At 28.3% G+C, this 19,745-nt stretch overlaps 2 protein-coding genes across 4 annotated transcripts; one reads left to right on the top strand and one right to left on the bottom strand.

Annotated features, from left to right (window-relative positions):
• Positions 1-875: 875 nt before the first annotated feature.
• Positions 876-2,815, bottom strand: LOC110627869 (protein RICE SALT SENSITIVE 3). The gene is made up of 7 exons (XM_021774245.2): positions 2,579-2,815; positions 2,419-2,469; positions 2,133-2,306; positions 1,927-2,032; positions 1,760-1,801; positions 1,618-1,674; positions 876-1,528 (listed from the first exon to the last, which is right to left on the bottom strand). The coding sequence occupies exons 1-7, from the start codon at positions 2,713-2,715 to the stop codon at positions 1,064-1,066; spliced, it is 1,032 nt and encodes a 343-aa protein (XP_021629937.1). The 5' UTR covers positions 2,716-2,815; the 3' UTR covers positions 876-1,063.
• Positions 2,816-13,622: 10,807 nt separating this feature from the next.
• Positions 13,623-19,566, top strand: LOC110622771 (WAT1-related protein At5g40210). Of its 3 annotated transcripts, none has more exons than XM_043960760.1 (8): positions 13,623-14,047; positions 14,130-14,195; positions 14,282-14,395; positions 18,124-18,346; positions 18,440-18,598; positions 18,701-18,852; positions 18,934-19,121; positions 19,400-19,566. In XM_043960760.1, the coding sequence occupies exons 1-7, from the start codon at positions 13,875-13,877 to the stop codon at positions 19,088-19,090; spliced, it is 1,044 nt and encodes a 347-aa protein (XP_043816695.1). In that variant the 5' UTR covers positions 13,623-13,874; the 3' UTR covers positions 19,091-19,121; positions 19,400-19,566. The 3 variants fall into 3 exon arrangements, with proteins under 3 accessions (XP_043816695.1, XP_021623102.1, XP_021623095.1); XM_021767410.2 differs by having other exon boundaries at positions 19,394-19,566; XM_021767403.2 differs by lacking the exon at positions 19,400-19,566 and having other exon boundaries at positions 13,625-14,047; positions 18,934-19,379.
• The last annotated feature ends 179 nt before the right edge of the window (positions 19,567-19,745 follow it).

Here is a 19,745-nt window from a genome sequence, read left to right as displayed (position 1 = left end):
TAAAGTGTCTAAATTTTGAGAACATATATTAATCTTTTCTACTATCTACATTTTGAGAACATAAAGGGGCATTAATTAATATTTTTCTAATTTCACTCTCCACTAATAACTAAGTTTATAATCTCCTAAATCTATCTCTTAAATATTTTATTTTTTAATGAATAAAATATATTAATGAAATTTGAATAATTAAAAATAAAATTTTAAAAAATATTTTATTAAAATTTAAATGATTTAATTATTTGCTGGAAGGGAGTATATTTTTCTTCAAATCATTGTGTTCTGCCTGGAAGTATGTCCAGCGCCTGGCAACAACTGTTTTCCTACTTCATATAAATTATTGAGAGGATAAAATAATCAAGGTTTAAATTTTTTATATAACGAGATATCTCCATCATTAAATTATTCATGATTGATTCTCGATTTTACAATGTACTTATTACGATCCTTTTTAGATTTTTCATTTAAATTAATATAAAAATTTAAATTTAAACTAAATTCTTGATTTCCTGATTTATATAGAAGTAAACTCAATTTCTTAATTGTCTTGATTTTGGGCTAAATTAAATTTAAATTAAAACTTATATACCGATTTAGACAGAAAGTTAAAACAAATTAAACATGTTGAATGAATATTGAAGTGAGATTGAACATCAGCTAATAATTTTCACAATTGGCGAATAGAAAAATAAATGAATAAATATTAAAAATAAGATATATTATTTATAATAATGAGATTAAAAAAGGTTGTACAACAGGAGATATTCGAATAATATTTTCATATGACATTAAACGGTTAAAACATTAAATAAAATTGAAATCATAGAAAAATCAACATATATTTAATGCATAAATTTATGCGGAGATCTACATAATAATTATAAAATTTCATATAATTATATTTTGAATTCATATAAATCTGATTTTAACAAGGATTTCTCATTGTATCTAAAAGGCTTACAACGTTAGACTCTAGAAATCAATCCTCATATCCCACCTACATGCACTAATAGATACCAGGTAATAATAGCTTTCACCCCAAAGTACATTCAATTTTTAATCCTCAATTTTGAAATTTGCGTCTACGGTAAGCTGACATTGAACTACTACTCTCACCCATGACATCTTCCCCTCTATGATCTTCATCAATCTCCTCCTTCGCCGCCTTCTCCATGTCCATGTATTCCATGGGCAGGTACGGGGTCTCTGACTGTGGCTGTAACTCAGCAAAGTATCCTGAACCTGACTGTGGAGGTGGCACTACTGATGGTAGCTTGGAGAGTAGAGCTTCAAGGCTGCTCATGGAGGGTGTTATCTTCAGTGGGACTTGGTTGACGTGGCCATGCAGCTCTGTTGATTGTACAATATTAGTGTTGTGGTAGTGCCATGATTCTGGTGTGCCATATATTTCATCCACCTTGTAAGGGAATGCGGATGATGATGGGTGTGGCAAGAGAACGCCAGGAATGCTTTCTATGTAGCTGAATTTCTTTCTTAGCAGAACTACATAGCTCAGGTCTTCAATTACCTTCAATGCCAAATTCAAATCAGCCAAAAGAAGCAAAACTATTCAATGGACCGATCTAAGGGCGAGAGAGAGAGAGAGAGAGAGCATACCTTGTGGACTGCTCCTAGCTGAACAACACCTTCTCTCACTGCAATCAGGGCTATGGTCTGCAAAAGTATTCAGTTAATCAAGCCAAAGTAAGTAGATCTGTTTGAAATCTTTACGTTGGTGCTTTTGTAAATATTGTTATACCTTGATACCAGATTGGAACTGGGCTTCCCATGTCCTAGGATGCTGTGTAGGGCAACATATAATGAAAACATTAGTGAACCCATTTTTCCTTGTAGGAGTAGGAAAAAGAAAACAGCATGAAATCGCATAAACTAGCTTCTAAACATGTTGGAAAGTGATCTGCTTACTGAATCAGCTGAGTTATGCCATGATGTCAAAAAGTTGATTTCTTGATGATTTGGTTCTTTGTATATCCACTTATGACTATGGTCAGCAGCTACTTTACCGATCAAACTGCTCATATATAAAATTTTATGCAGGGACAATTTAATTAAAGATCAAACCATATTTAGAATGAATTCAGATTTTTTATTCTCGGTGTTCTATTGCTTACCCTTCTCCGTAATTATAGATTTCATGGGACATCTTGAAGAAGAGCTCTGGTTGAAGCCCTTGATACGGTTGAAATTCACAGTTGTCATAAACAGATGTACTTGGATAATCGCTAGACTTGATCTCTGCAGTTGATGCAAAAAAGTTGCAGAAACCGTCTTCCCAAACCAATATCCTGGCATTTATTTATATTATACATAAAATTCTGATGATATGTAGTATCTAAATCCAAGCAGTTAAACGAGTTGCAAGTTATTCCTTTTACCATCAAAACCAAAATAAATTACCAGTTTCTTCTGTTTCCTCTAGACCTATCATAGGCTCCTTGACAATCCCACCTAAAGAAATTAAAAAATGTCAAAGTAAACAAATTTGCCTAGCATATCAAGAAAAAAGACGAAATATGTTTCGTTATCTGATAGGCTAATGACACATTTTACTCCTTACTTGGGTGGTGGGTAGTTCCTAGGCAAGATCCTCCAGAAAACAGCATAAACCCACTGAGAGTTTTCATGAATACACAAGCTTCGCAGGGTGTGTTGAAGGAGATGAGTCACAGCTAATGGGCAGAGATGTTCTTCCATTATCAATTACTCTCCAATTAGAGACTTCAGAACCTCTCTCTCTCTCTCACTCCACTATGTCTTCTTCATCCTACTCTTACCTTTAATACAAGGCAGAACCCAACATCTTACCCTCCTTTATATAAGCCTGCCAACAGGGAAATTTCACATTTCTCTCTGGGGGTACAGTAATTAATCATGCTTTATATTTTACCAAAATGATTTTCTGAGGCCCACCTTTTTGCCTTGTTGGTCCCTTTCGGTTCTCTACTCTTTAGAAATCCTCCATCCCAAACAACTCTCCAGCAGTACTTTTTCACTCTATATCCATTTCTCAATTATGATCTAGGAAATATCAGCGAGGCTAAGCTTATTATTCTTGTTTCTTACAATGCATCATGACAAGTAGCTCCATTTCCCTTTAGGACCGGTACCTTTCTCTTCAAACCCCAATGTCTGTTTCATTTTCTTTCTTTTCTTTTCCATTCTGACACACTAAGGTATTACCACTCATTTTCAGTCCCAGATAACCATCTTCATTTATTAGGTCAAAAGTAAAAGACCAACCTGCAGCACCCCTATTGATTTCTAGCAACCCACCTCCACTATTTGGTTTTCATGTTACCATAAATGAGGCCTTGCAGACCTTGTAATTAGATCTTGTACTTCATTCTTTAATCGATATGTGTTCCCCTCTGATAAGATTAATACATAAATTTCTGAACGTGGCTGCTATAAAAGAGAAAAAGTAAGAAAGTAATCAAGGTGAATCCTAATGGGGGGTACTTTTAATGCTTGAGTTAGTTAGAATTTTGATGGAGATAAAGGCATATGAATGAGGAAATCACAGAATAATTTATCATAGGAAAAAGCCACGTCTTGAAGTATTATCCCTATATAGTGGATAAGTAGGTTCCATTGAATAGGTAATTATCGATAATTATCTGTGCTCTATAATGGGATTATCTATTGCAGTGAAACAGACATGATTTGTTATAGGCGATCTCGATAAGTGTGTCAAATATTGAATCTGAACTCTTTCTTCTGGGTGGCATAAATGGTGAACGTATATGTTTATGTTACATCCAACTTGGTTATTCCTACCTATGTTTGCTTAACATGGTTGCCTTGCGCGATTGCTTATCACTCGACTTGACTCCTTTATCATCGTCACCTTTGTGCATCTTGATTTCCTTCGAAGACCTATCTATATTTAATTTATCAATCTCCTTAAATCATGTATTTTTATGTTTGCTCCACATATTCTCAAGTCTCTAACCACATATTGATTTTGAGAACATATAATTGTATGGTAATGCCTTGGTGTTGTTGGCACATACAACCAAAATGTTCTTCTGCGGGCACATTTTGGCACAACATACTTGTGCATGTTTCATCATGAATCAGTGCAAATTGCTGCCTCGGTAGAAGCTGGTGCGTTCCCTGGTGCCCAGGAGGCAAAATTATCATCTCCGACAGCAACACTATTAATATTGTATATGGAATATATGTATACATTTACAAGTCTGCAGAAAGGAAAAAAAAATCCCACCATGGGAAGAGCTAGAGCGCAAAAATGAAATGATTCTTTGTTGACTGATCCAAGTTTTCTGTATGATAGACACATGGGATGCAACTTATGATGCATGCAGGCACAGCAAGGAGGTGACACTAGTTAAGCGAATTCAGAGAAAATGATCAATACAGCTTTAAAAGCAATGGGTTCAGGGTTTAGTGCAGAAAACAATGATTTACCTTGGGTCTCTCTGTCTTTCCCCTCATACACACGCACTTGGATAGAGAACAAGAGAGAGTAGAGAGCGCAGATGAGGTAGTGCGAGGACTTTTGTGTATGTGCGAGTGCGACTTACACCAAAATGATGGTTAAAAAGAGCTTTCATCACTGCTTTCATTTCCTCTCCCTGAAACCAAGAAAGTTTTCGACAGATTATTAGACTTTATTAATTCACGCAATTTTTTGTATAAACTAATTTAGTCACATATTCTTAATCCATATTTATCTCCATAACCCATCATTTACAAACTTTATTAATTTCTTTGATAGCCACATATACAAATTTCCCTTTGGCTTCTTCTTTGGAAGGCAACCCCATTTGGCATTTGTGGTCTATAAATGGGGTTTTGATGTGGCATATATTAAAAACTGTGTAGTGCATGAATGTGCAATGAGTGTAAAATGGTAGAGTTGGAGACAGCGTTTGATGTGGGTGACGCAAGCAAAAATTGTCTGTTGGGTGTACAAGTAAATGATGGATTTTATGGATGGTGGAGAAAGTTGATGGCTCTAGTGACCATATTGTATGTACATGTTATATTGGTTCTTTGTTCTTTTTCAATAGCAGTTCCAAGAAGTTCATATGGCAGCAAAAAATTGGAGAGGAGTTGGCTGTTATGGGAGAAAAGAATGGCACAGGGATCAGTCCTGGTCAAGAAAATTAGATGCTGCTTGCCCCATCCCTTTCTTCCATTTATGGATGTGGAATCTCTTCTCTTCCCATCTTTTCCAATCCCATTTCACATTAAAATAATCCTTAAATCTAACAAAAAACAAAAACCATTGCTTTTATAGTGTATGCAAGTGATTTTCATATTATGTACAAGATGGATTACCAGACAATTTCAAATAATGCATACAGAAAGGAAGGCAAAAATCTCCCTCACACACTTAATTATTTTAATTTTAATGAGAAAAAGTTAGCATGGGATTGAAGAATGGCAGGATTTGATGTTGCTTTTGAATGTTTGATGTTATGTTACACTTACAAAATGCAATTAAAAGAAACAGAAACACAAACATAATCAACGAGGAAGTGTATTGGTGATGCTTATTTGTTGGAGATGTCCAAAAATTCCAAACTTCAGTATTTCTTGAAATCGTTTTCTTCTCCACTTTTTACATTGATATTTTTTATGGAACATACGCTTTCCAACCTTTAGCTCTTTGGATTCATTGTTTACTGAGAAAGTAGAAAATGAAGGATAACGAGACGGGCAAGAACATGCAAAGCATATATACATGGTCAAGTTAGTGGGAACAGAAGCCCGAACTAACGGCAAGTCATGTAACATGAAAAGCTTTTTATTTATTTTTTTTTTTTTAAAATTCTCTAATACATTGGCTTATCAATCTTATAATCAAATAGCTAATGCTTGATTTGATATTAAATAGTTAATGAAACACTGAGCATCATTGATTAATTTTCAGACAAGGAAGGTGATATTAAATTCAAAACACAATAATGTGAAAGGGATGTCATCTATTTATGGTACTGGTCAAAAACATGATTTTTCACCTCATTAGATGTCTGAACTTGTTGTGTTTTTTGCTTTTTCACAATAAATAATAAATAAATATGTATATAAAGTAACTGGGCAAATATATATGATGCAGGAGCTGGATAGCATAACCATAGATAGGCCTCATCAATAACAAAGTGCAGGGCGAGGAATTAGAAAGGAAAATGATGGCGATATTGAAAATATAACTCAGAAATGGCCTCCAGCTCCAGCTCCAGCTCGTTTTATAATCTCTATTGATTGTGGGTGGACGAAACAGACAGTGAGAAAGAGAAAGAGCTAAAAATTTAAGGTGGGTGAGAGAAGTTTGGTCAAATGTTTCAAAAGCACTGCAACTCCAACTTTCCTACACAGACAAAACCTCCAAGACATCACGTGGAGACGCATTGTGGTCACAATCTACGCCCAATAAAAATCTCGACTACCCATATATAGCAAGAAGAAAAATAACAAATTTAATTTTTGGATGCCCTTTTCCCTAATCTTTTCATTGCTGTAAAACTAGTCCCCACCGAATTTTTCCATATCATCAATCAATGAAGAAAATAAGGTCTCTATCTATCTCTTCTTCAACAAATCTGATGGTTAATCCTCATCGCAAATGGGAAGCTGCATGCCCTTCCAATCTTATTTAAATTGATATTTTAAATTTTCAATTTAAAAAAAAATCTTAAATTTGGAAATAATAAGATAATTTAATAAAATATAATAACAAATATCATGTAATAGTAAATAAAATTTATTAATCTTACTAAATTAGTTTTCTTATTATTATCACTATTCACACATTAATAAATATCAAATAAAATTACTATTGAATTAATTAATATATAGTTTTAATAAATTTAAGTAGCAAAAGAAAAAGAAGTTTCAATTTTATAAATCTAAAATCATACAAAATATTTATTTGGACATTATAAAATATGAGTTTTCGTAAATTCTTATATTATACAAATATAATATATGGAGATGAATAATAAGATGTTCTTAAAATTTAAAATTTTTTATATTTTTAAATTTAAAAATTAAAAATATCCGCACAACATGTTGTTGAGATTAGTTGTCACATATTTCCATTTACTTAAAAATCTTATATATCTAAATAATATATATTAAAAATATCGACCTAATATTTTGGGATTAGGTTTAAATTTTTAATATATAGTTGGGATCAAACCATTAGTTTATTTTTTTAAAAAAAATAATAAAATGAACCGACTTTAAAAAATGGTGATAAACATTTAGACATATGGATCTCCATACACTAGAGAAAAGGTGGTAGCTTTGAGTACAGAGGAATCACGACCACAGATTGTACGAGCAAAATGATTAACGTCCACACCATGCAATTATGTTGTTCCTAATCCAGCAAATCCTCATTAATACTTGGGTTTTTTTTTGTGACAAACAAAGGAAATCTAGCTTGAAATGGATAGATTAAAGGTATAGGAGAACAAATTAAGTGCAAATAATAATAATAATAATAATAATAATAAAAGGAGCTTTTTCTTAAATCCCAAATGATAGGAGACATGCATGTAAAAGATGGAATCTTAACTTGTCTTATGGAAGCAATGAGATGGGAAATGAGATTAGCAAAATCATTGGAAATGCTTTATAGGAATGATGAGAAATAATAAAGCTTCAAAAGAGAGGAAGGGTATAATTGCAGCAGTTGAGTATTGATGATGTGAGGGCCTGCCTTTAGCCAACAGAGAAGTGAAAATGACTCGCAATCATAGAGAGATGGAATAGGCATCTAAAGCTCTCTCTCTGGTTGAGGACAACAAAGACTCAGATATATGTGGGGCATTGTAGATAGAGACGTTTGATCAAATCCAACAAAGGAAGTGCTCTCTCCTTCCTCTTTTACTTACTGAATTCTCTGAAAGAGAGAAAGATGAGAGAGATACTCCATTGAGAAGACCTCAAAAGGAGCTAGCAAAGCAATCACAGTTTCATGCATCTTCCTCCTAACTACCAACCATAGTATGTATGTCTGAAAAATTATTTGTAATTAACTGTTTCTCTCTTAAGATGTCCCCAACCAATGTCATTTCAATGTCAAAAAACAGCACTAGTACTTTGCAATTTTTTTTTTCAAGTCTCTTTACAGAAAGGATTGCACATGGGAGCATGGCCATATAGTAGGTAGATGCTCTTTGTTCTCTCTTCTCAAAAAGATTTTTCTTTTTTCCTTGTTTTTGCTCTGCCCAAAACAAAATTATGACATGATTTTGTCTGATATTTATTATTAATTGAATATGATGCCATTTATGAATATATTCATTCGGAAATATTGAAAGATTTTTAGTAGAAATTTTGTAAAAATTTCTCATGGGTATATACTAATTAGAAGAGATTATTCTTAATTCATGAAGACTGTGTAGATGAATCCAAAGACGGCAGTCCACATTTGAAGAAAGCCATGGGCTAGTTTCTTAGTTAAGAATCTAAATCATGGGCTGGATTATTGAATTAGGCCGCAATAATGAATTGAAAGAGAATAAGGCACATGATAAATTGGGATACAGAGTTAGGCCACTAAGAAAAAGAGAAGAGAATCTAATTTACATATGGCCCACAGGAACAAACGAAGCATGAGTTGAGAGAGACACATACATTGGGGAGAGGGACCCACAGCTCTTCTGAAATAATAAAATTATTAAAGAAAATATATCTTTTTGCAGAAAGATAGAAAATGTACTTGGTACTAGTCTAGGGTTTGCAGACGAGTAGTCTCTGTCCTCTGTCTTGTACGTAAATTTGGAGAGATGGTTATTACAAATTACCCAAACCAATTCTCTACTGCTCTAGTACTTCCCCCCACTTCATGTGACTTTCACGTGCCACTTCCATTGCCCAATCGCCAAGGAATGGCCAAACCTTTTCTAATGTAGAAAATGATATGCATGATTACCTACAAACACCTGCATGGCTGTAGCATGGAAAGAATTCATATTTTATTCAATAATGGATTCAAGAACCATTAATTAATTAATTAGTTTTTTTTCTTATATTCAATCATTTTTATTTCCATTTATCTTATTTTTATGTCAAATTTAAGAAATAATTATATAAAATAAGTCTATAGACTTCCCCAATTGTACCATTTTCAAGAAATAATTATATAATTATAAATCTTATTTGTATGTAGATACCCAATTCGGCCATGTCTAAACAGAAAAACATCACATATCAAAAAAATTTATAAAAGGACAATAATAAAAAAAAATTATAGAATTGGAAATGATAAAATACTAAACAGAGAAAAAGGGAAAAAAGTGGGTAAGTAGAAAGATTTGGTAGGGTTTTTATTAGGACTTTATTAAAAGGATAGATAGCGTATAGGACGATTGGTTTGCATCCACCTCATCTCACCAACAACTCCACTATAATTCTTTATTGACTCTACCCCAATTTGTGATTCACGTTTACTGTGATCTAACTATATAACAATTTGTAATTGGTTGCCAACTAAATACCAACCAATCATAATTTAATTTGATTGATTTTTTTATATTTTAAAATATTAATTTTTTTTAATATTTTTAAGATGTAAAAAGTGAGTGAAATTTGGAGTTTAAATTTTATCATTTATTTCAGATATTCATTTTTCCGGTAAAAAAGAGAGAAAATTATATTTCGTTCACTGTAGCCAATTAATTTTATCAGCCTTTACGCCTCTTTAATATTAAAAAAAATACCAATCAATTTTTCTATTCACCCACTAATTTTATTCTATATCATAATACACACAAAAAAAATAACATCTTCAAAATTCTATAAAAATAAGTTTAATTAAACACGTATATTTTTTATAGATATTTATTTTACTATTACATTTTAATATATTTGTTAATAATTTGAACTTTATTTATTTTTTAATTATTCTCCTTGAGAACTAATACATAAGGCGAAATATTATAAAGAAATTAAGATTATAATTTGATTAGTTTATAGTGAAATTTATAATTTAATTTTTAAATATTATTATTATTAATATGTCAGTTTTTATATTTTTAAAAATTTATTAAAATATTTTTATTTTTTCTTTTTATCAATAAAATAGTTATTATATTCTCTTTTCAGTTAAAAACTAGACAAAGGATGAAAAATAAAATTTTTAAAATTTAATTTTATCCTCAAATAAAAATTTTTATTTAGTTTTTGGATATTTCTATTATTAATAAGTCAGTCCCAATATTTTTAAAAATCTATTAAAACGTTATTATCTTATCTTATATCTATTAAAATACTCTTATCTTTTTTTATATCTATTAAAATATTCTTATTGTTTATTTTCGTTAATGAAATAATTTTTCATACTCCTCTTAAAAGAAAAAAAAAGATGATGATGAAGGAAAAGAAAAATAATAAGAAGAAGAAAAACCTCCTCCTTAAAAAAAAAGAAGAGAAAGATGATGTTGATGAAAGAGAAGAAGAAGAAGAAAATTAAAGAAGAAGATGATGAAGAAGAAAAAGAAAAAAAAAAGAAGAAGAAGAATTTCCTCCACATCATTAAAAAAAGGAATAAAAGGAAAAATTGAAGAGGATGAAGAAAAAAAAGAATTAAAGAAGAAGACGAGGAGGAGGAAAAATGAATGAAGAATAAAAAGAAGAATAAGGAGGAGAAGAAAAAGAAAGAGGATAAAAAGAATGGGAGTAATTTAATATTTTACTATATTTTTAACGGTAAAAATAAATAAAATGATTATTTTATTAAAAAAAAGAAAATATAAAAATATTTTAATAAATTTTTAAAAATATAAAAATTAAGTTGTTAATAATAATACTATTCAGATGTGAAATTATAAATCTCCCTTTATATTTATATTTAAACTCGGCAATTATTAGAAGATGAAAAGGAATTACCACCCATAACCATCGGCAATCATAATAGATAATAATTATTATAAATCTCTCTGATTGGCAGTTGGTTTTACTGATTTTTTAATTAAAATTATTATCTATTATGATTATCTGGTTGTATTTTGTTTTTCGAAACGAAAGGCAAAAATAAAAAAGTTAAAGAAGAAAAAATAGCCCAAATGTAAGCTAATATGAGGATATAGCAGTTGGCATCAAATAGAGAATTAGGGTGCTGGATTCCCATGCCCAGGAACCATGCTATCAGGCCCAAAAGTGCCGAAACTTTTATGCTCATCGTATTGATTTCCTTTTCTTGAAAATGGACTCAGTCCAGTTTCATTTATAATTATTGGAAGTATCAACCAAGATTTTTCTGTAGCTTATATATAATTTTATTTTGACCTGGGTTTATAAATTTATATTGATTCTTAATATCAAAATTCAAAGTAACATACGAGATGTTTTTATTTACTTTTTAAATATTTTTATTATTAATAAATTAATTTTTATATTTTTAAAAATCTATTAAAATATTTTTATTTTTTATTTTTATTAATAAAATAGTTATTTGATATTTTTTCTATTAAAAATAAATAATAAATAAAAAATTTTTAAAATTTAATTTTATCCTTAAATAAAACTATTTCTTAAATATTACTATTATTAATAAGTTAATTTTTTATATTTTTAAAAATTTATTAAAATTTTTTTTAATTTATTAAAATATTTTTTCTTTTCATCAATAAAATATTTTTTTTTATAAAAAACATAGACGTTTAAAAACAAATAAGAGAAGAAAAATAGAGAAAAATAAATAATTTAATTTTTTATTATATTTTTAATTATAAAAATAAATAAAAAATTATTTTATTGATAGAGATTAAAAATAAAAATATTTTAATAAATTTTTAAAATATAAAAATTAATTTATTAATAATAAAAGAATCCATAAACTAAATAATAAATTTTCCTTAACACGTTAATCAGTAGCCACCATCTTCCGTTGGTTGGGTTACTGTTGTTATGCTTTAATATGTTATCCCATTAATAGCAATGAATGGAAATTGTGCGATCAAAATAAGGGTATGATTTAGGGGAAGTATAAAAAAATATTTTATAATTTTATTAATTTTTTAAATTTAATTTATATTAAAATAATATATATAATATTATATCATTATTAAAAAATAATAATTTTTAAATACCACTAAAAATATTAATATTAAAATTATATCAAAAATTATTAATTTAACATAAATTTAATCACCAATTTTAAAATAAAAATAAATAAAATTACATAATATTTTTTTATATTTTTTAATTAATATTTATATTTTTTATTATATCAATAATTTTTCATAATATTAAAAATTATCTTCATGATATTATAAATATTATTTTGATATAAATTAAATTATAAATTTTAAAATAAAAATTAATGAAATCAGATAGTATATTTTTTACGTTTAATATAAATAAATTTTTTTACGTTTAATATAAATTAAATTATAAATTTTAAAATAAAAATTAATAAAATAAAATATTTTTTTTTACCTTTTCCTATAATTTAAAGAATCGAATTGATATTTTTGAGATTTTTTAACAATGCTCGTTATTTTTATGTGAAAATATTTTTACGCACTTTTTTTCTTTTTTTTTTTAACATCCATTTTTACGCACTTTAATTTATATAAATAAATTAAAATTAAAACTTTTATATTTCATCGTATGGTATTAGCAGGATACACGTGCACCGAATTGAAAAATATTTTCCAACTCTACGCATAATTAAATGGGTTTAGGTTTGGGTTTGGAGCATACTGGTCATAATCACATGCTAATTATCAATCAAATGCTCCCACTTTATTGACAAGGCTATGCCGATCTATACTTAATTAATAAATATTGATGAAAAAGAAACTTAGACAGCAATTGATAAATCAAATAGCAAAGAAATTAGTAGACATCCACAATAAGGGTGATTAATTTTATTTTGTGTTTGCGAAATTTTAAAATTTAAATATTCAGATGATGTTTGTCTATTGAATTGTCAAAATCATCTTGATAATTCGAAACTTCATGAATCACATGTCGTTTTATTACCGTTTAAATAGTTATATTCTGAACTCTCCCTCTCCCTGTTGGTGGTTTCACTTTTTAGTGATTCGTGAATATTCATACTTAATTAGAAATATATATAATAATTAAAATTGAATTAATCCAATACAATTCAAATTTTAATTTAAAAAGTAAATAAAAAACTTTTTTCAAAAAAATTGACTTTTATGAAATCTCTAAATTAATAAATATTTTTTTTACAATAATTTAATGAATAAGTCAATAGACTTGCAATCCGAAAGTGACTCAATATGTCAAAAAATTTGGACTCATTTCACCTAATCCATTGGCCACTTATGGTTGGCGATGATGATGGTCGACTTGCTCCATTGATCCTTATTAGCCCTCATTAAAAGCGAATCAAATCCACATGACCAGATCCAATTGAATATTCATGAGCTAAATCTAATTTTTTTTTTTATTTAGTTAGAGGATTTAGATTAGGAACTGCGACAACTAACTAAAAAGATGTTTAATTATATAATTAGTTTCTTACTTTAATTATGTTGTGTTAGTGCAAAGCTACACACGATATGAGATATTATTGCTGCATATAAACTCAAACGAATGAAATATTGAAAACGAAGTAGGGTCACTCCAACGTCCAACACAACACGCACAAGTTTTAGAAAGTCAGAAAGCAAGGTTTAATCTTCCCTTGCAAGTAAACATCGGAAATCATATATACTACTTTTTTATTTTTCTGTTTTATTAATTTCTTGAAATAAAAACATCAAATAAATAAATGTTTTCTAGAGCAAAACAACACTTCTGTCAATTCCAGACATTTTCAATATAATGAAGGACCCAAAAACCAAAACCCTCACTGTCTAAATATTTGCATTTTGAGTTTGCAAGAGAAACGCTCAACAATGGCAGGTCTAGGAGTGGCAGCAGCTATGGTGGTGACAGAGTTCACGGAGGTTGGCGTAAACATCATCATGAAAGCCGCCATGACTAGAGGCATGAATCAATTTGTCTATATAGTTTACTCAAATGCCTTAGCCATCTTTATCCTTCTTCCTTCTTGTTTCATTTTTTACAGGTATTTCATACTCTCTCCATCCTAAACTTATCCACGTTTTCCTAGATATATATATAATAAAATCTTAATCAATTTGTTTCAGGAAAAGACCTCTCCCCCAACTTACAGCGTCCATCCTTTTCAAAATATTTCTTCTGGGTGTTTGCAGGTGTTAATTGTTTAATTATGTACAATTAATTTATCGGTTTATAGTTAATAATAAAATCAGCAGATGATTATTGAAAATGTGTGCAGTTGTAGCATTCAGATGCTTATGAACACTGGGATAAAATATAGCTCTCCAACTCTGTCCACAGCTATGACTGATCTTGTACCGGCTTTCACTTTTTTGCTAGCTGTAATCTCCAGGTGCGTCTTCACTACTAAAGCTCAAATTCTTGGGAAGTTCTTCTCTGCATTGGAAGATTTTTCTATTCTTTTCTTCTTTTTGGTAGAAACGCAATCAGCGGCCTGCGCTCATTTGTCGTGTAGTGGTATGAGAGATAGGAATAGGGAAGCTATTGATATGAGAGTAGAATCTACGGATAGGATGAAGAAAGCAAACATAACAAAGTTAGGCCAATTCAATTATAGTGGAAATTTTGCCATTTGATCAAGGGAGTTGCAGTCCCTATTCCTTGGGGACCACGTCCCCGCCAGATGGATGATGATTCAAGAGTCATGATAATTATGGACTATCTCTTTTTGTGAATCATCCCCCATTGTTATTAACTAAAAATAATATTTTGCTGTGTTTATTATTTTTATTAATTTAATATTTTTTCATAAAATAAATACTTTATAGAAATGCATATCATTGATATAAATTTATAAAATCTATAATGCAAATGTATAGATTTCAATTTTTATGTTTTTTAAATAAATATTATGTTTATATATTCTTTAAAATTATTTTCAATTTCTATTAAAATCAATTTTTTCATATAATAATTATGAAAATTTTATTTACTTTACAAAAAATTTAAAATAAAAAACATAAATTAATATTGATAAATTGTTAGATGTATACAATGGAAAGGAATATTGAGTTACACCTTTTCCAAAAGGATCTCCCTCTGTGTTGCCTTAATTTAATTATAACAGAGCAAAGCCACGAATTTTGCTTGCTAAATAATATATAATAATGAAATAAATTAATTAAAAATATTACTCACAAATTAATATATATTTTTTTCTTTTTATTTACTTCAAATTATAAATCGTTATTTTGTGATAAAAATTTATTTATTAATTTTTAATTTATATAAATATATATCAAAATATAAAATTTATTAATTCTAAAATAAATTTAATAATTAATTAAGATTAGTAAAAAGTATATTAAAAATAATATAAAATTTATTCTTTTAACTGTATTAAGTATATACATTTTCAAAAAATAATCAACCACAGAACAAACTTCATTAATTTATTATTTGTTTTTTTACTTTTTCTTTTGATATTTCGTTTTACCTATTTTCAACCGCGCTGCCTGATTATTTAATTAATCAAATAAAAAACATCACATTTTATAATAATTTTTTTATTTTTAGTCTAATATATACAATGTAATTCTTTTTCTTTTTACCACAAATTTGAAAGAGTTTTCTTATAAATATAGACTTAATTCCGTCCTTAACCCCAAACTTTTGTAAACTTCATTTTTAACCCTCAAACTTCTGTAATCCTTAATCTCCAAACTTCTTTCAACTTCAACACAATTTAAACTCAAATCAAACACTTCATAAACCATCATTAATCTCAACACAAAAACTTATACTAATAATCAATATTTATATCAAAATTAAAATCTTTAAATATACCAAATTCACAATCATATATAACTTCAGTTCTAAAATCTAAAACTTTATGTACATATTATATTTTCAAAATCAACTTTATATAAATTTTACAAAATATATTACAAAATAGTTAAGGATGTAATTCTGGTTGGGTTGATAAAAATCTTTATGCTACTCCCTAAATCTACAACATGCACAAGAAAAAATAAATTCCTACATGTTATGCAAATTACTTAGCGGTGCTCAATTTTTTTTTTAAAAAAATAGAACATTTAAATCAAAATTCATTAATTAACAATAAATCAAACAAATCACAATAAACTATATAGCAAATAATTTAAAATATTCTAAATCATAATATTATTTCACATGTACACATATTTTAATTTTGTAATTTTTTTATCGTCTAAAAATTTTTATTTTTTCTTAATATTTTTATTTTATTTATTATTTTTATTATTTTTATTTTTTTTATCCATATAAATTTAAATATCTATTGGGCACAAAATATCAAATAATTGTATGGTTCAAAAGCCGAATTTATAACTATTGTAGTGGTCGAGTATATAAGCTGTACTTATAGAATACCTTATTGTATCCAAAACTACTGCAAAATCTATATATGACATGTCACACCGTTAAACTAACTCACAGTTCGCACCAAATTTATTAGATTCAAATTTCAAATAATTTATACATTTAAATATGATGATAAAAATTTCAATATAATATAATTTTAAACTTTTAAAATTGTCCTATCATATAAATCTATTAATTTAACTAAACTACTTAAATTACCGATTCATAATTTAATCCTTAATTAATTAATTATTATTTTTATTATATATATATTTTTTATCATCTAATCTAAAATTTTTTTCTATTTATCACGTTACACCATTTTTCATTTCTCTTTTTCTTTTAATTTTTATTTTTATTCAATAACTTTCTTTTAACCCTAATTTAAACGTTTTAATAAATTTTATTATTGCTATATCTTTTCCAAATTACATTACTTATCAAAGAAAGTATAGACATTCTACTCGGTCCATAACTTGAGTTTTGGTCAAATTATATATTAATTTCAAAATTTTCTATTTATTAAATCTATCATTTTTTCAAACTTTAATCATGCAATATAACTAAAATATTATTCACTTGATCTAATTCTACTAAGGTAGTAAAATTTTTAAATAGAACATAATTAATAAATTTTTAAATTTATTTAAATAAAGTTGATCATAAAACTTAAATCTTTCAAAATCTTCCACAAATTTAAAATTTTATAATCTTCATTTCCTTTCCCTTTAGACTTTCCACTCTTTCCTGTTACTTTTTCAAAATTTCCAACACTTTCGTTACTATTTACTCTCCTCAACTTTAAATTTTTTTTCTTATTTTTTTAAAATTCTATTTTGAAAAGGCATTGAAATGAGTAATTAATTAAAAGTGAAAATTTAAAGAAATTTTATGTAAAAAAACAAAAAAAAAGAAAGAAATGGGATCTTTCTTTTGGTTGAAGGCACAAAGAATCTTTTTCTTTTTTTTTTTTTAGTTATTTACAAAATTTATTTGCTCAAATAGTTATAATTTAGCCACTTATCTTTAAATTAAAATTTAATTTATATTTTTTAATTTTTTTAATTATTTATTATTTATTATTTTTTTGAAATGTTACATGTTTGGTTACGAATGAAAAACTCATCGGTATTCAATAAAATTTTTTTTTAACTATACCTAAAAATAAAAACAAAATTGGTTACTGATTTCTAATTAATTAAAGGCGATTAATGATAAAGAAAAAAAATTTAAAAAGATAACTTTATAAATCATTTAACTAATTAAAATTATGATTGATTTTGGTGTTAAATAATGATACAAGCATGTACTCACATACTTAGTTTAGTGACCGATACATTTAAATAAATTTGAGAGATTTTATGTTTTTATTTTTGATCTTTAATTTTCACTTAAAAAAAAATAATTCGAGCATACACATATTAAAACAAAAAAATTATTTCTTTAATTATGTTGCAGCAATTATTCAATTCAATTTAACAATTATTCCAAAATAATTTAATAAAAAAGTTCCCATCTGATGTAAAATTTAGGATTTTTTTTAATTTGTCCCATCAATGGTTGCTGTTTATAAACATTGAATAAAAACTGCTCTACGCATAAGTCTGCTATTTATTTTTTAAGCTTTCGCGGATAAATGAATGAAAATTTGGTGAGATTTTGAATTTGAAAAGTTTCTATCTACATTCAAAATGATTATAAGTGGATGGATTTTAGAATGGAAAAGCTGGAGTTGAGATTACGAAGTAGCCAGGCCAAGACCATGGGCACCGTGTTATCAGTTGCAGGAGCCTTATTTGTGACTCTGTACAAAGGGCAGCCCATCACAAATAGCTCACTTCACCAGTCTCTTCGATTGCTCCATTATTCAAACTGGGTTGTTGGAGGCATCTTATGTGCAGCTGGTGCATTGTGCATATCCGTACTATACATTATCCAGGTTCCTTACCAAATCATAAGCTTTCATATATTAAATTCTTGCTGTAAACTTAACCTGACACTGATAAACTCTTGTTGGAATATATAACACCAGACTTGGATTTTCAAGGTCTACCCTTCAGAGTTGATGATAACTTTTATATGTTGCTTCTACGTGACCGTGTTATCTGCTACAATCTCTCTAATTGCAGAGAGAGACCCAAATGTTTGGATACTAAAACCTGATCTTGAGCTGATAGCTATTGTCTGCTCAGTAAGCATATTACAAACACATAGTTATTTCTAGTTTGTGACTGTTTAATATGGGTTGTGTTAGAAGTTTTGTAGTAATTTAATGTGCTGCTAAATTCTGTAGGCAGTTTTTGCAGTATCACTTCGCAGTGTAGTTCATACATGGGCTTGTGGCAAGAAAGGACCTGTATACACTGCCATGTTTAAGCCACTTGGGATGATCATTGCAACATTGTTGGGTGTTTCTTTTCTTGGGGATACCCTTTATCTTGGAAGGTATGGTTCTCTACATACAAACAAATAGTTAGAAAAATGAGAGAAAAATTAACTTAATGTTGAATTTTTACCAATATGCAGTGTGATTGGAGGGATTATTATTGCCCTTGGATTTTATACAGTGATGTGGGGAAAAGCCCAAGAAGAAAAAAAGATGGGTGAAGAGGAAGAAAACTCTGACTTAGGGTCCAGCTCTCATAAAGCCCCTCTTTTGCAAAATAGAAGCGTGGATGTGTAGTATTCTCGCATTGTGCCTAAACGAATTATGAGTAAGATATTTGGTTTTTCAGAAGAAAACAACAATTACCCAAATTAAATTATATAAATCCTATAAAATGAAATAAGAGTGTGATTCACATAAAGTTTTTATATATTTATTTATAAATTAATTGATTACCGTAAAAATTTGTTATTGTTTTTAACCGTATATATCTAAAAGTAATTTAATGTATTTTTAATCACATCAATTTTGGTAACGAAATCAGAGGTGGACTTAGTTTGATGATTCTACATTTTAACTTCAATTACCTTGACTGAGCAGTGACAGGGTCATGTCCGGACAAAGAACCATGGAAACTTCGTCAAGCGGAAGGGACATTGAAGGTTCTGTAACATCACTTGTCATGAAGTTTAATATTTCGTTATTCTTGCTGATTTTCAGCTTTTCCATACGATAACATAATAATAATAATAATTTTTTTTTTTAAAATAGTGACCGTGTATAAAAAATAAAAGATTCATATTACCATATTTAATTTAATATTTTACAGAAAAATCATCCATACCTTCTATTCCTTTTATCTCACTAATACATAAATAAACAGATCAATCTCTTTTAAAACATGCCATAATTATATGTGTAACAAAACTGACATACAAAACACATAGGATGA

This window comes from Manihot esculenta, chromosome 1 (genome assembly GCF_001659605.2).
Source record: "Manihot esculenta cultivar AM560-2 chromosome 1, M.esculenta_v8, whole genome shotgun sequence".
In the NCBI taxonomy this organism is placed as follows: Eukaryota; Viridiplantae; Streptophyta; class Magnoliopsida; order Malpighiales; family Euphorbiaceae; genus Manihot; species Manihot esculenta.
The sequence above is the reverse complement of the archived record's forward strand: the minus strand, read 5'-3'. Positions and strand labels throughout refer to the sequence as shown.

Excerpts from the sequence above, each read along its gene's own strand:
- LOC110627869 (XM_021774245.2), bottom strand. The coding sequence starts at position 2,715 with ATGGAAGAACATCTCTGCCCATTAGCTGTGACTCATCTCCTTCAACAC. Across the intron at positions 1,802-1,926 it reads GGCATAACTCAGCTGATTCA|CATCCTAGGACATGGGAAGC; the intron begins GTAAGCAGATCA and ends TGCCCTACACAG. Across the intron at positions 1,529-1,617 it reads AGCTAGGAGCAGTCCACAAG|GTAATTGAAGACCTGAGCTA; the intron begins GTATGCTCTCTC and ends TTGGCATTGAAG.
- LOC110622771 (XM_043960760.1), top strand. The coding sequence starts at position 13,875 with ATGGCAGGTCTAGGAGTGGCAGCAGCTATGGTGGTGACAGAGTTCACG. Across the intron at positions 14,048-14,129 it reads TCTTGTTTCATTTTTTACAG|GAAAAGACCTCTCCCCCAAC; the intron begins GTATTTCATACT and ends AATTTGTTTCAG. Across the intron at positions 18,347-18,439 it reads CCGTACTATACATTATCCAG|ACTTGGATTTTCAAGGTCTA; the intron begins GTTCCTTACCAA and ends ATATAACACCAG.